The 16,523-nt window shown below is 34.6% G+C and overlaps 1 protein-coding gene across 8 annotated transcripts in view; it reads left to right on the forward strand.

Moving 5' to 3' along the window:
- The window catches only part of LRCH1 (leucine rich repeats and calponin homology domain containing 1), a 115,110-nt gene that overhangs the window by 68,221 nt on the left and 30,366 nt on the right, over positions 1-16,523 (forward strand). For 6 of the 8 annotated variants that reach the window (XR_005628290.1, XR_005628291.1, XR_005628293.1 and 3 more), the window contains exons 8-15: positions 2,806-2,911; positions 4,038-4,150; positions 5,618-5,685; positions 6,734-6,820; positions 9,706-9,742; positions 10,464-10,577; positions 11,955-12,002; positions 13,214-13,286. Coding sequence is in view for 3 of the 8 variants with exons in the window: in XM_039716573.1 (XP_039572507.1) it covers positions 2,806-2,911; positions 4,038-4,150; positions 5,618-5,685; positions 6,734-6,820; positions 9,706-9,742; positions 10,464-10,577; positions 11,955-12,002; positions 13,214-13,286 (646 nt within the window). In the remaining 5 variants the exon portion in view is untranslated. The remainder of the gene's footprint in view (positions 1-2,805; positions 2,912-4,037; positions 4,151-5,617; positions 5,686-6,733; positions 6,821-9,705; positions 9,743-10,463; positions 10,578-11,954; positions 12,003-13,213; positions 13,287-16,523) is intronic. The other 2 variants (XR_005628292.1, XR_005628294.1) reach the window with 1 other exon arrangement.

Below are 16,523 nucleotides of genomic sequence, written 5' to 3' on the forward strand. Positions count from 1 at the left end.
TACAGTCAGAAAGTTACATACCAAACTTTGGATAAACATTAAATCATCAGTCATAATCATTAAAACATGATCCTGGAAGTTTTTTTAATTAAATATAAATTACTGTTTAGTGTGTAGGGTAGTGGCTATTGAGTTTCTGTTCTTTTACAGAAAATACTACAATGTCATTTTTCATATGTAACTTAATAACATAAATGAATCACTTGTTTGAACACTAATGTAATTTTTACAAAGCTTGCTAATTGACTTTGGATGAATACACAGAAGAGGGGAGTACTTGTTGACATGAACTGCTTCTATATCTCTCTTGGACTTTGTAGGGTCCTTAAAGCACCAGTTTTCCCAGGTATAGAGGCAGTTTTCCCATCCTGGGCATTTCAAGTGAAAGATAATTTGTAGTGTTTCTGTAAAATTGTTCATTGCAACGTGAAGGTAAATTCTGCCTTAAGGCAGTCTACCATTTACCTCATATTTTAGGAAAAATACAGCATTTTTATTATTTTTCTCCATTTGGCCTTATTTTTCCTTTTGTTAAAATTTATTAGAATGAAATTAGAATGGTGTCTGTGCTTTATTACCTGTATGAATGATGCATTAGTACCAGCGGGAATATATATGAAGAATCTTTCAAAGTGCATCATCTCAATTCTGTCTTAGAATAATGTTAGGTGTTTTTGATTCTGGTTTGTCTATTGTCTTCTCTTGCTGTCTCAATAAAACTAGAACTGTAGAAGAAGGAAGTTGGATACAGTATTTCACCTGCGAAGGAGTGATACTTTTGTATTATCCAAGGCTGCTTTAGATAGGTTTTGTTTCACAGTATAGTGGCAGGAAACACCTGGAAAATTAGTTGCAGAATTCTGTAGGTCCTGAAAGTGAGGCATTACCTGTTAAAGGAATATCTTTTGTTTCCAAATTGTCTGTTCCTTTTTTTATACCAACACTCCAAAATATTTTCTTCCAAGTGCATGTTACGCTGCTGAACGGAAAAAGAAAAAATTGTAACTGTTTCGGATCCAGAACTTTGAATAATGTGTGTAGGGACATTTTACTGTACTATTTTCAAAGGATAGTTGAAAAATTAACACAGCATGAACTTTGATCTAGAATAATCAAATTTAGTACTTAAATGTCATGTGAGATACAGCCTGAAAGAGAAGGAACTTCACTGTAACCCTGGTTGTCTGAGTGAATTTATATTGTTCTTGTCTTTTTAAGCTGTTGGATTGTCATTGCTTCTGATCTAAAAGACTTCTGTGTTTAGGGTACTTGGAGTGCAATTTATTTTCTGTTGGAGATACTATTTGGTTTAATTTTAAAATATCACTAATTTTAAAATTTAAAATTTATTTTGAAAAGGCTTTATGACACCCCTGAACACCCTTTTTTTCCTCCTTAATTTTTTTCTCCTTAAGCCGAAAAATACAGCCAGTGAATTCATAGAGTTAATAACATGCAGTTTCTTCATCAGAAAGAACATTCATCATGGTCCACATTTACAACATGTTTTGAGTCCAGGGTATTCTTGGAAAATAGGAATAACCACATTTATCTTTGATAGGGTTTTTAAGAGCAAGTTGGATTTGCTCCATCCTTTATCACAAACTGTAGCTTCCTGTAGCTTCAGGAGTTAAAAAAATACTTTCAACATAGTTTATGAACATCTAAATTAGCAAGAATGGCAAACTTCTACTAGAAGCTAGCTAGAATTAAATAACTGATTATATGTAACACATTTCATTACAGATCTTTTTTGATACAGTTGTCTGAACTGAAACAATGGGGAATATAATTTCCTTTAAAGTTTCTTTTTTCAAGGCTACGGAGCAAAGTGCTATTTGCGCTATATAGCAGTTATAATTACAGAATACATGTATGGATAATGTATGCACAGTGTAACAAGTTACAGAAACACAGAGCATTTAAATAATGAGCAACATTCATGGGCTATCTGGAAAATACATTTGCAAAGTTCTGAAACTGTTGTAGTGGTAAGTTCTCTGTCTCAGGGGAGCAAGAATAGAAACTTGGCCTCTTCTGCAAACTGTGGTTCTGCTGTAGCTCACCTCAGGAGGGGATGTGAGCAGGTCTGTCTTGAGCAGGTGATTGCTGGCCTTGCAAAGAAACAGAGCCATAGTGGCCTGGGACACAATTGTGTCTGTGCTTTGTTGTGCAGCTGCTATCTGTAAAGTCATAGACAGGATAGGTTTGGTAGATACAAGTCAGGTGTTTTAGTGTACCAGCTAATAGAGCTCAAAAAATGGGTGAGCTTTTAAGTCAGGAAAAGCTAGTGTACTTGAGAGTCTATGCCTTTTTTCTTTCAGCTCTGTCAGTTAACATAATTAGATATTGCCTTGCTTGGTGTTGATCTTGCTTGCTGTAGGCATTCAGTTCAGAAGCTGCATGGTAAAGCAGGGAAGAAGAGTTGTGGAGGGAAAAAAAGGGGCCATCATATGAGGCTCAGTGTTTCTACAGCCTTTAGTGGCTACAAGGAGGCTCTGTTTTCAGCTGCCCCAGGGAAGCACAGACAGCAGCACAGTGCAGTGGTGTCAGTGCAACGAGAGGACTAGTGCCAATGAGTAAGACAGGAAAGGAGGACATGTGAATTGTTCTACTTGGCAAACCTCATGTGAGGATATATTCAGCGTGATTACAACTTCTTACAACAGGATGTGGTCGTGTTAGAGGCTCTGGTAACCTCTCCCATGTTAATTTGCAGCTCTTTAGTGGGCAATCTTGTTAACATGTACATTTTTGTCATTCTTGGTTTGACCTGGGACTAGTGTTTCTCTTATTTTTTCCTAGCCATCTGATGAAGATACTATCAGCTTCAATGTTCCAATGTCGGACATTGTGGAAGAAGATCATATTATAAAGGATGATTCGGGTCACCATGCTAACTCAAGAAAAGGTTGGAATGTAAAAAACAGGGAAATTCTGTTGTTGATTCCATGCCTGCCTGCTTACCCAGAGGGCTTTGGGCATGCATATGCAGTTGTGTAAAAATGGAAGAAGTATGCTACTTAGAAAATCTTTACTATACTGAATTGTTTACTGTCTAGTAATTTTCAACAGCATTTCCAAAATACTTGCTGCACCTTGTCTCAAGAGTTAATAAGATCTGATTCTGACTGGGGGAAGAAAAGTTAAAGTTGGTTTGAGCCGTGTTATCCTTCAATTAATATCAATGATCAGTAATTTAGCAAACTGCAGTAATGGAGTCCTGCTATTTCTATAGCTGCACTTAGTGTATATATGAAGCTTTTTTAGTCAGTCAGCATCACCTCTGGAAACGAGTAAATGTCTTCATATTTTGTGAGAGATCTAATTTTATCCATTTTTTAAAAAGTCAATTGTATTTTTTAAATTACACTACGTAGTGATAATAGTTCTCCAAGTTCTGCACGTACTAATAATGAATAGCAGGATGAAGTCAGCAAGTTGCATATGGAAACCACATGAATAGGAGACGGCACATCCTCAGCATTACCCACTTTAGTGAACTTCCATGGAGAACTCATCAGAATTTGGTAGAATATGAAGAGAGATAGCAGGATTTTATCCTACGGTGTTTATTAGCAAACTGGAGAGGGTAAATCATAGGATCATATCCTTGGAGATAGTCTGTGTAGACAAAAGATTAGGGCAGGCTCTAAATAATTTTGCTGGCTACTTGATGGTTTATTACAGCACAGTAACTCTGAAATTGCATTCAATTGCAAGTCACTGCCTAAGACATCTGAATTTCTTAAACACTGCACAGTTAAACACTGCACAGTTGTTTCAGCTGTGTTCTTGTATTGGGACTGGCAAGACAGACTTGATGCAGTTCAAAACTGGCTCCTTCAGTGCTTGCTGTAGTGCTTTTGATATACAGCTGTATATACCCAGAAAATGGACTTATTGCAATTCAGAAATGATTTGGCATCACTGTTTGCAAAGACAGGCTCTTAACCTGTTTAAAATTTTTAATATGAATTTAAACTTAATTTTTGAGATCATTCTTCTTTTTTTTTTTTTTTCATTGCTGTTCCTAGTGGAATTCCATCAAGGATCTTCTCATACGTTTGTCAATGATAAGTCACGAGAAACAGAAAACCAGTTTGATGAACAGGATACTCTTACTACTGAATTTATGAGCTACATTAAGGCAAGTTTGTGACAATGTTAAGTGGGAAAAATATTTCTGCTACTTTTGTAAGTGCAGAGTAAATAGAAATGTTAAATAGCAGATATTTTAATAAGAGACTGCAGCTAATATTAATTGTTTTAAAAATATGCAGAAAGCAAAAATAAGCAGATATGTTTAAAATTATTACAACGGATCTAGGACAATTTACCCGGAACTCTCTTTAGGATATGTGAGAGTTATCCTTTAACTATGTTTAAGGCTTTAAGAAAAATGGCAGTTTTTTCTGTGCTATTTGCTTTATATTTTGAGTAGAGTGATTTATTCTGTTTGTTACATTGCTAAAATGTGGGATAACTTTGTGCTAGCTGTGGTGGCTAATTTTTGAAGTAATGTTATGGTACTAAAATGCATTTTCTCAATTTTTTTAAACATTATAATAGCAGTTGAGAGATCCTTAAAGACAATTTAAATTACCTTCTAGAATAAGTACTACATTTTTGTTGTCCTATGATATGTACCCTTGTTATAGGACAGCATCATGGTCATTATTCCTGTAAGGTGAACAAACATGAAAAAGAATGGCTTTATTCATTCTGCTAGGGATTGTCACTGGGAAATGAGCCATCATTGGAGAGTGTTAGAGAAGCTGGTACACTCTTCAGTGTCACATACATCAGAATTGGGTAGAATTTATTGATACAGGATGATGCAACCGACATGCCAAACACATGACACAAAAGAGGATTGCTGTTTCTTCTCTAGAAGTACAAATACATATTCATTCAGAGAGCTTCTGTCTTTACTGGCAGCTGAACTACTTCAGTGTTCTTGCCTGTCTGAGATGAAAGAGTAGCAAAACACCAAGTGGAAGCATTAAAGAGATTCAGGTTTTCAAATAAGTAGCACTTCATGTTTGTGTGGGGGATTAATTTGACTATGTTGAACCCAAACTGGCTGACTGATGTGAATTCCTGGATGCAACTTTTGTTCCAATTTGTTCCTTTTAAAAAAGAAATGATTCATGGCTGTCAAAATTGTCAAATATGAATCCTGTTAATAGTTATGCATGAAGTGTGTAATTGACACTATTTGCATGTTTGGAATTTCCTTGCTTTGTAAACAAATCTGGCTGCAGTAGGAGAGCAAGGAGAAGGAGACTTGGGATCGTGCTTAATTGAAGCATTGTTTCTATATGCCAGAAAGTCACAAGTGCAATCTGGGACATAGAACAAAGAATTCTTATGCTGCTTGACTTCCTTCTCACAGTTAAGGGAGGGTAAGGGCTGTTGACCTCAATAAAATCTGAATAGAAGGTCTTGTAATCAGTATCTTAGGAGTGAGGAATGGAGCAGAAGTGTTGGATTGTTTCAGCCAGCCAGCCTAAGATGTTAAAGAAATTAGGTCAATACTGAGTTGGAAAGCAAAATTTATCTGCCTACTTAATTGCAAAGTTCAGTTCTCATTATCACTTTTGTCTCCGTACAGAGCAGAGCAGCAGAGTGTGATGAATTATTGAGAATAGAAGAGGACATGCAATGGCAAGCAGACGAAATGTGAGTATTTTTTATGTATCTATTAATAATTAGCTATGTTATTTAATTAGTTTGACCAGGAGTGGTATGACTTTGCTGTTTAATAATTTTGAAGATTTGGAGGCATGACAATAGTATAACCTTGCACTTTGTGTGTGTTGCTCAGTGTTTTACATTTTTTTTGCTGAATAGAGTGGATGTTATATTACAACTAATTAATTTCTATGTCCCAATAACTTTTTATCTGTGTAGATTGCAATCTTTTTTAATTAGGTACTTTGATACTTTGTTTATTAAAGGTATTCCCTTTAAAGGGATCATCCAAACTTGTAAGATCTAAATTTAATGTACATTTTAAAAATCAGTTTGGTTAGAAAACATATCTTATTCTTTTTCTTACTTGTTATAATTTTAACCTTGAAGCAATCATTTTTTTAATATATATTACTTCCAGAGTGGAACAAGTGAACATCAGTTGCTAAGTGCATAAGGAAAGGAAATTCAGCATGACTGTACTGTGAAGTTGTCACTCATCAGAACAGTGTAGTCCTATATGATATTAAAAAAAGACCCAAACCTGAAGGGAGGAAAGAATTTCTTTCTGAAAGTGCCTTATGGCAGAACTAATGGGAGGTTATATTTCTAATCCCCAGAAATAACTATAAATGTTGAAAAGCAAAAGAAAGCAAGCTGGCCTTTGTAAAAACTCATTCAATTTACTATTTGTGCTAAACAATACATGGGATGAGTGCCTTTAAGAGTCAGATATTGTTGAATAAATGTTCAGTTTTAGAAGTCATTCTGTTCAGTTGAATGCTTAAAGTTTTACTTCATCACATTAATTTATGTATGTATTAGGCTGGGGGGCTTTGTTAAGGACGAAGTGTTGGAGAGTTTTTTCAGAAGAAGCTTTTTCCATAAATTCAGCATATCCCAGTGTGCAGAGAGGCTGGTTTTCCCCCTACAGTGTTTGCATGCCAGTTGGAAAGTAGACCTCTCATATCGAAATTCACACTACCCTTAGTAATTGCTGTTGTACTTTTTTTAATGTTTTTGTTTTTTGTTATAGAATAAATTTATCAGAAGAACAAACTATTGATATAGCAATGATAGAACAACTAAGAGAAGCTGTAGATTTATTACAAGATTCCAACAGGTATGCTTACAGTAGCCAATATATAATAGTATAATAATATAATGTAATATATTTAAAATTTTTTTGTGAATTACATTAGAATTCTCTTTTAAATGTCAACTGAAAGCTCTCTGGAGTTGCCAAGTGCTTTGTTAGCATACCAGTGTGTTCTAGGTAGTTAAGGAAACTCAAATTCTCTCTTGAATATCTAAACAAGATTCCCAGTAAATTAAGGCATAAAAGAAACCTAAAACCAGAGGTGAGGACACCCCTTAACCATTCATCTCACGTGCACCACTGTGCTTATCTGCAGTTTTGTCTAGGATTGTCACATTTCTTTTAGGGACTACAAATTTTCCTCTTACTCATGCTTGGTATTTATCGTTGGAATGAGAAGGGCTTCTGGCCCATCTTCATACCAATTCAGTGAAGCACATAAAGGAGGTGCCTGAATTAGTGGGGGAGTTTCTTTAGTTTTCCGAAATCCAAAGGAGGAAGAGGCAAAGAAAGTTACTTAGATTTCCCCTGACTACAGAAGACAAGCTTTTATGATTTAGATGCCCATTTTAAGTGGCCGAAGTCACAAAGAATGGCTCTGGAACTGCAGCTAAACAAAAGAATAGATATTTAAAAGAAAGCAAGTGATTGGCCTACTGGAAAGGTATGTGGTGGTGCCTGTAGTTCTGTCTGTTCTGTCTGTCTGTATGCTTGCTATTGCTTTTCTTAGTGTAATCACCTTCAGAAATTAAGTTCATTTCAAAACTCATTTTAATTCTTACTTCTATGAAGTAGCTGATTTGCAGCTTCATTTCTCTGAAGATTAGAAACCTCCTTGTCACTTCAGCCTTAAGTATGCTTGGTTCTCTTTCCTCCCTTTATAGCTACTTGCTTTTGTGACTACACTGTTCTTTACTTTAAATGCCTATTTTGAACTGCTTTTTCACCTAGCAGACTTTTTTACTTTTAGGACAGAAATTGATTCCTGCTAGTATTTCTAGAGAGACAGCTGGTTTTATTTTGCATCGTAGAAAGAATACTTGGATTTTTGAATCATACACTAAATACTTGAATAAAAATATATTTTCTTAATAAAATGTTGTAAAATTAGGAAATAGACAATTAGGAAATCTCTTTAGTTCCTTTAGCTTCCTGGTACCATTGTTTCTGCGTCTCATATGAGGCTTATTACTTTGTCAGAAGAGTGTTGTAGTTAAAAAAGGAAAGTGTTTGTTTCAGAAAAATACACCAGCAAAATACTTCAGTTGTTATCCTGATAAATTTTGCTAATTTGCTTTTTTGTTTCCCAACATTGTCCTAATATTTCCTACATATTTAGGCACTTCTATTAAATTGAGAAGGTCAATAAAATACAGGAAATCTGGCTTTTGTTTACACACAGAGATAGTTTTAGTAAATTTAATAATTACTTGTAGAAGTGGCTGATCATGTCATGTATGTCTGTATTTCTCTACTGTTATTTTTACAGCATTTGGGGGATTTGTGACTGCAGTTTTTTTTCTCACCTTAAAATATGAACATTTATATTTTATTTTCTGAGTGCCATATTGGCTTTTCAATATACACCTCCTGTATATTAGCATCCAGACCTAAGGAGCAAGATACATTTGAGTACCAAGTACTTGTCAAATGATGCTATAGACTTTCAGTCCTCTGGATCATGGGTTCCTTCTCCATGGGTTCCTTCTTTTTTTTTTTTTTCCCCAATAATTACTGGATTTTATGGCATTTTGTTATATACTTGATTTATATAAAGCACTGTGAGAAATTTTTTGGTTTCATACTCAAGAGGTTTTGTGTGTATCCAGATCCAGAAAGGAGTGTAAATGCTTACTTTAAGATGCACAAAACTGGCATTTGCTTTTAACTTAAACTTAGAGCATGTCAACCACTGTGACTTTTTCCAGTTTCCTTTGTGCATCCATATAACGCTGGTGGCCTAGTCAGGGTAACCTGGTTGAAATAATTAACTCAGTCCAGGACCATCCTTATCTCACACTGAAAGCCCTTTAGGAGAAAACACTGTAGGGGCTGGAGCAGTTGGTGATGCTGGTGCACCTAACGTGCTCTGACTGGAATTCTTTCAAGCTGTTTTTGCTAGTGGGTGTGATTTTTAAACTTATGAAACGCTTGTCCAGTTACTGTTGGTTTAGTGTTCTGCAGAGTTTAAAATCTGCATACCCTGTTACACACAGGCAGAATTTTGTTTCTGGGAAGAGATTTCAAATTCAACTTTTTTCAATATTTTCAGTGTTTGCATTGTATTTCTATATTTGCTTTCCTGTATTTCCTACTTTCTTTCGTTTTCTATTTTACCGCTTTATTTTCAGCCACTGTAAATTAAGTGGAAATATTAGGCAAAGCTGTGGCTTCCATTTGATCACTGGGTTCTAGAGGTTAGATACAGAAATCTGCAGGCTTCTAGATAGCAATACAGTTGTTGGTAGTAAACAGGTCCGTTTGTTTTGAAAGAAGCCATAGCTCGGGGTGGTACTTTGCAAATGAAACCATGAATGGTGCTTCAGACTGAACTGAAGCATCAGGAGGCATTTCCAAAAGCTCTTAAGAGATTACACTGAACAGTTTAAAATGATAACTATAAAAATAGTTCATGTATATATTTGTTTGAAATTAAATATTGAATAGAATTGTTACTAAAGTTAAAAACATTGTACTGGGCTATATTTCAAACCTTGCAGATTAAGCATGGATATTTCAGAGAGTAGTGCTGTGAATCTGTATCCCACAGAACCAGCAACAGTTTTATAATTTCAAGACTCTACAGTAAAGTGTGTTTATATACCTTCTTTAGAAAAAAAATTGTTAAGTGTATCATGTTCAAGTTGCTACATGATGAATTACATATTTGTCTTTGTCTTTATATATAGTGGTCAATTACTGATGGACATGTCTTCTCTTGGTCAGGTATGTTAATAAGTGTATAATTGCAAAATAATCTGGGGGGAAAGACAGAAAATGAACCCACAATTTCATCAATTAGTAATTTGCCAAGTAGGAAAGGTAAAAAGTAAGTACGCTGAAGGGCATAAATAATTCTTCTTTAACATATTTATGGAATTGTGGGGCTTGTTTGTTTTTGTCTCTGTGTGTGTCTGTAGATGTAAAATTTTTCGGTGTTTATCTGTTACTCTTTCATTTTAGTTTCCCCACCCTGTATCCCTATATGTCAGTTCAGCTATGCTTCATCATCTACCATTTGACCCACTTGCCCTGTGCCCCCCATCCCCACCCCATCTCCACCTTCTGGTGTAGGGAAACTATATTCATTAAGGATGAGCCCAAAATAATTTGTAAAATAAAAATCAGTGTTTTTCCAGAGTACTTTCAGTATAGTTACAGAGTATAGTTAAAGTATGGAGTTTGAGTTTTACAGTGTGATATATGTTTCTTATTATTTGTTCTGTATCCTGTCTGATGAAATAATTTTTTTAATGAAGTAGTTGGTTTAGATTTACATTATCCACCTGTTAGTGCTGGAACTGCACTTGCATAGTATCTACTTGTTTCCGTGTCTGCTTTATATCCCAGTATTTGTAAGAAATACTCCAAAGTAATGCTATGCAGAAAAAAAAAAAAAAGAGTTCTGTTTCCAGTAGTACAGACAGAAGAGTTATATATCTTACAGAGAGAAAATGCTGAAGAGGAACTGGAATTCCAGAGGAGGAGGGAGTTGATTATGGAGAAAGCAAAGCCTGAAGCAAGAACTTGTGAACAGGGTGAAAAATGGTCATTGAGCCAGGTATGGAAGTGTCCAGATACAATAAATGTGGAAACATTTGGAATGGATCATTGCATTCTGTCAATTTGTGTGCAGACATGATGGGTTTAGAACCAGTGTGGGAATTGGGCTTTTTTTTGCCTTAGCATGAATCTCAAGATTTGACTGCAAATGGGAAGTTGATTAAGTCCTATCCCTTTGGAAAGAACTAATATAATAAATACATCCAATAAAAGCATAGTAGTTGCAGGGGTTGCGTTCCCCTGGGAAAAAATGTCTCCAAGTTAGATCTTCAAGAAAATGAAGCACCTGTCTCTTTTTCTCACCTTACCCCTAATATTCTTTTGTAGTTATACAAGTTTCTAAGTTTGTTAGCCACAGGTTTTTTATTGTATTTAATATTGCAAGCAGACTGTATATAGGTTGAGGTGATATTTTTTGAAGTTCCAAAAATATTTTAAGATTTCTATATTGTAATGATCCAGAAATGTAGAGCTACAAAAAAAACATAAATATTTGGGGTGTATGTTATTGCTTCAGAACTTGCTATATAGGGATTTTGTGACTGCACTTGGCAAGGAGATTGTGAGAACAAAATTACAGAAGATGCTGTCTATATTGGCAGTACCTTAATATTGTCTGTGCTATCCAGAAATAGTGGGTTTTTTTGTTTGGTTTTTTTGGTTTTGTTTTTCTTGATGTTTTTCAAATGTTCGTATGTATAATCATCATCATATCAGATACTACTGTGATAAAGCTCTGTGACTGTTGGGACCTAATGTTCCAAGTGCTCTCTTTTGTTTCCATTTTTTGTCAATTAAAAAAAAATTGACCCTGGGGAAATTGTTTTGAATTGAATTATAATTTACTTATGCCAGTTGTCTTTCTGCTGAGTTATGATTGCTGCTCAATTAATGATTTTGTTTCATATTTATCAATGTGGTGTACATGTTTCCAATGTAACTATTACAGAAGTGGTAACAAAAGGTATGTTATATTGCAATTATAAATGTAATTGTTTACAGAATACCTTTCTTCAAATCTGTATTGAAAATGTATATTTTAAAATTAAATCTTCATGATAGTTTAATTAAAAGAAATACGCTGCATTTTAAGCAATAAACATTAAAATCTTATAAATACACTTATAATCCCTTAGTATTGAAGCAAAAAAGTAAATTACAAATCTGTGTGAATTGTTTCCACATGCTTTTTAAAAAAAGAGTTATTCAGCTAGCAATAGAAATATTTGATTCATGCAAATTATTCATTTCAGTGGAAAAAAAAATAAAATGTGTATCTGACTGTAATTAGTAAAATTTCCCATTGCAGTGTATCTGAAATATTTTCAGGTTCTGAAATGTTTTTTGTCTTTTTTATTTTTTTACTTTCATGCAGAATGACCTAATTGTTTGGAACACAAGCGGGCAAACCTCTCACAATGAGGTGAGATGTCATTTGTTTGTCTCTTATATGTTTTATATGAATGTTTCATAGACTAAATGAAACAACACTGAATTCCACAGAACATATGACTGAGATTTGCATCAGAAATGGATGTGGTTTGCTTGGCATGTAGTTTAATCTTGTCATCTCTGAGATTTACTAGGGTATAAAAATATGCCTTCTGATCAGTTTGCTTCAGAGTTATGCAGTTTAGTATAAAACATTTAAATTTTTTACATTTTCTCCATTCAGACACACTTTTAAAATTTTTCTTTTTTTAATTCTTCCTTCTTCCTGGTTCAACAAGATTTTCTATTGATTTCAGTGCTGTTTCTTTTTGCACAGTTGTGTCATGTCCTTGATTAGTTTTCAGAGAGGCATCTAATTTTATTGATCCTGTAGCTTTCTCTTGTAAATCTCATTGGAAGATCAAAAAGGCAAAAGGCAAAAACAATATGGAGCTCCATATGGAGATTATTTACCTTTTTTTTTTTTTTTGTGCAGAAGTAGGGCTTCTCTCTCTATATTGCATTGGGCATAAGCATATTGCAAATTTGTGAACACACAGCCACCATCCACCATTCTTGGTGATGGGAATTCTGTAGTTCCCAGTGGAATCACTTGTTAAGTGGAATTCCCATTATGTGGTTCCCATTATGGGACTCTTTTGGCGTTGCCATTGGTGCTATGATGCTGTTCGATTCTTCCTGCTACGACTCTTAGCCTAATTCAGGGTCAGGGGAGATCCTGCTCTGAGGCACAAGCTTAATTTCCACTTTTCTGTTTTTTAATGCAGAAATTTGGTGTTGAATGGAAAATACCATGCAGAGTAGTAATTAACCCTGTGAAAGAAACAAACGTGCTAAGGAAAAGACATGCCTTTGCTTTGGTTTTTGAAATGTACTCTGCCACAAAATGTATGTCTGATGGAGCCAAATGATGACATAGGAGAAAACTGATAAATAATTGAGCTTATTTATAACTAGGGGGAATATCTTGCTGTCTTTTATCAGAAACTCGTATTTTCTAACAGAGAAATAAGGTGCAATAAAAAAGGAAGATTTTCATAGGTTTGGGACTTTATTGTGATCAGATTATGGGAATAGTTATAGCATGCAGTAGTGTTAACTTTTGCATATTGCATGATCAGATATGCTGAGATATATTCTGGGTTTTATTCTAACTTTGACGTATGTTCTTGAATTACACAGAATAAGGATAAAAGTCCAACAATGTCTCCTATTACAAACACCACAATTCCTTTTGGCCTGAAGCCACGATCAGGTAATGTGAGCAGACAGTTTGTGTGTACTGGTTTGGGTTTTTTTGCATCTCTATTATGATTAGACATCTCTATTTTTCCCCATGAAGAAGTAAGCAATGTAACATTTTCTGTACAACAGTTAGAAGAAGCTTGGAACATTTAAAGGTTCTCTAGTTTTGAATCAAGATTGAATTTGTAAGAAGTATTTATTTGCACATTATATATGGATCAATTTTCATCCATTTCTAGTAAATTTGGTATTTTATAAAATTATATGTATATAAAAATGTGTCTGGATATAACTACACATTTTATATGCATATATATATTTATCATCTGTGCTGACATACTAATTGAAATAAGATTTTTTGCTTGATTAGTATGTGGTGATACAGTTCATATTTTGTTCAAAAATATATGTGAATAATTAGACTATTTTGGAAAACACTTGTTGCTCTGAAAATTTTTCACTTTATTGAGTCTGTCAGTAGTTAGGCTTGAGTAAAGATCAAGCGTTATGGAAAGGTTACATCTTTACTTCAGCCAGCAACTGAGTTCAGTGAATTTGCAATGCACTGTATCTATGTAACCACCAGTCTTTTAACAAGCAGCAGTTTATTTGAAAACAAAGAAACAAACTAAACCTAAAAACAAGTATCAACAAAAAACCTCCCAAACACAGAGATGTATTTGAGGGCTTGGATAACAGCTTCCTTTAAAAACTGGATTAGCTACACATTTTAATTCAGTTTTTGTCTTCTCTGTGCAGAGGTAGTCAATATTAAGTCATGCCATATCTCCTCTGATGAGTGGCTGTAGTTTCCAGTATGATTCAGCATACTAAGACCATAGTTATGTTTTCTCTCATTCACCACAAATGCTTTTAAAGTGATGGTAAACCCCTACAAGCTTGTAGTTTCCATTACAAAATACTTAGTAATAATGGCAGCAGTTCGTGAAACTGCTGGTGAAACATTGTGAAAATGTTTATGAAATTGTACCCATAGATTTAGTTGGTTTTTGTTTGTGTTTTTTTTAAAGTATTAGAAAGCTATTTTTATGAAGGAATATACTTGAAGTTTCTCAAGTAGTTGTCATATATAGTTAGACAGATCTGTTCCACTGCATTTCTTTGGTTGTTGGAATGCGATCTCAGTCTGTCTTGTTCCTGATGATTTAGAAATATTGATATTTCTACATAAGTTTAAAATACAGGTTAAATGGTGAGCAAATGGGTCCTTTCAGGATCTGTTGAAAATAAAACATGGAGTAATATTGCATAGTCCAGTGGTGATATTGCAATATCGCTGTTAGGAGAAAAAAGTGAAGGAGCCCAGGCCATGTTGCTGCTTTCACAGGATATGGGCTGTGTTCTGAGCCCACAGTGAAATCTGCTGCTGGGGGTTGGAAGTTGCTTTGTGGAAGAATATGCAAGACTGAGTTCTTGTTCAAGTCTTAGTTTAACATGCACTTTTGAATCTTGGCATATCATGCCCAAGTGTCTTATACTTAATGACTAGAATTGGTACAGGTGAAATAGCCTAGTGACTCTATTTTTGAGAGAATTTCTGGAAAGGCTGGGTTGCAATGTTTGCAACAAAACCTCCAAGTCACATGATTCAAGACCAGATGTGCACAAGTCCTACACTTTGTCCCCTTTTTATATATTGCAGCTGTGTATAGCCTCATTGAATACCAAAGTCAGTTGGTTAGAACATGCTGATTTTCTGCACTGTACTAATTGAAGTTCATATATTCTAAAATCTTTGAGCATGCCAATACTGGAGTGTCTTTTGGTCATGTTATGGTTGTGTTAAACTCGATAATGTGAATTTATTTTCTTTTCCATATGAGACACTGCAGGCACTAAGACCCATTACTGCACAGTTTCTCACTTGATCATGTCTAGCTTCAGTCATCTTACCTTAAATTTATACCATGTAAGATAGGGGAACTTGGCAATAGTAAAACTTGATGTCCAGTTTCAGATAAAAATACAGTGTATTAGCTATGTAGCACCATGTTCAAAATGAAACCTTGCAAAGGCATTGTAAAGCTGCACGTTTCATCTTCTGCTGTTTTGCTAGCATACCAGAAATACTTACAGATAGGAGTAGTACATGGCAGAGAATACTGGCATGTTTGTGAAGCCTGCATGTTTGTCCTTTGAAAGCTGGTTTGCTTGGCAGGTCTGTAGTTTCTTCATTTTATTTCCTTTAAAACTTTGTACAAGTTTTGTGCATTTGAACCATCCCATTACTGGTTGGAATTCATACTTGTTGATTTAATACTGCTTTATTATCATAGACCTGAGCTAGTGAAGAGGTCCAGCATTTCTGTGACCCAGGAAAGCTTTTCAGCTTAGTTTGTGGTGTATTTTGTAGGTAATTTTCATTTCAGTTCTTAATGGCCATCATGGAAATGTTAAAACTTACTGGAAATGTAAGCTCAAATGAGGTTAGAGAAGTTAGAGAGTCCTAATGACTTTAACTTTGTTAGAGCTTACTTTTGAATTAATTGGCTCTATAAATCTCTTAAATCCAAGTGCAACATTAAAAGGACATTGAAGTGTTCTAAATAAAATGTGTCCACCATGCTCTGTGGAAAAAACAGTGGCAAATTTTCAATGAAAATATATGCAACCACATTTTTTCTGAAATTTGAGCATTTATTTTCACTGTTTATTTTCATCTATTTGAAATGAATGTTGCTTTCTATTTGACTTTCTGTTCTCCTCATCATTTCATAATGGTTTATGTCTCTTGGAAAGGTGAAAGTAAACTGTTCTAGACTTGTGGTAAAGATTCCAGTTTTTTGAAGTACACACACAAATATAAGTGCTTCCAGAGGATAAACCACAGTGGCTTAAACTTCTGTGTTAGTACATACTGATATGTGTTCAGCACTGAAAGTCCTTTTATACCTTCATTTTTAAGGTAGGAAAAACATTGGGGAAATTCATATCTGATGGCTGACAGAACCCAAAGTAGCAAAAGAAAATATTTTGAAAGGTAATGAATATATTTACATTTCTTGAAAGATTTTTTCCAAGAGTCAGAAGTTTATTTGAATGTAAAAAGGATTTTTTAATTTCTCAGATTATTTCCTTCTGTATTTTAAATATTTTCAGAGAGTATGGACTTTTCAAATTCACATTAATTTTGAAAACCTTAAAAATTCCATTGAACAGAAACATTTTCTTAGAGCTGTAGTTTTCCTCTTGGGAAGTGCATTAGCACTCTGAAAAGGAATTGTGG

The sequence above is a fragment of the Passer montanus genome, unplaced genomic scaffold (genome assembly GCF_014805655.1).
Source record: "Passer montanus isolate IOZ18808 unplaced genomic scaffold, ASM1480565v1 scaffold36, whole genome shotgun sequence".
NCBI classification, from domain to species: domain Eukaryota; kingdom Metazoa; phylum Chordata; class Aves; order Passeriformes; family Passeridae; genus Passer; species Passer montanus.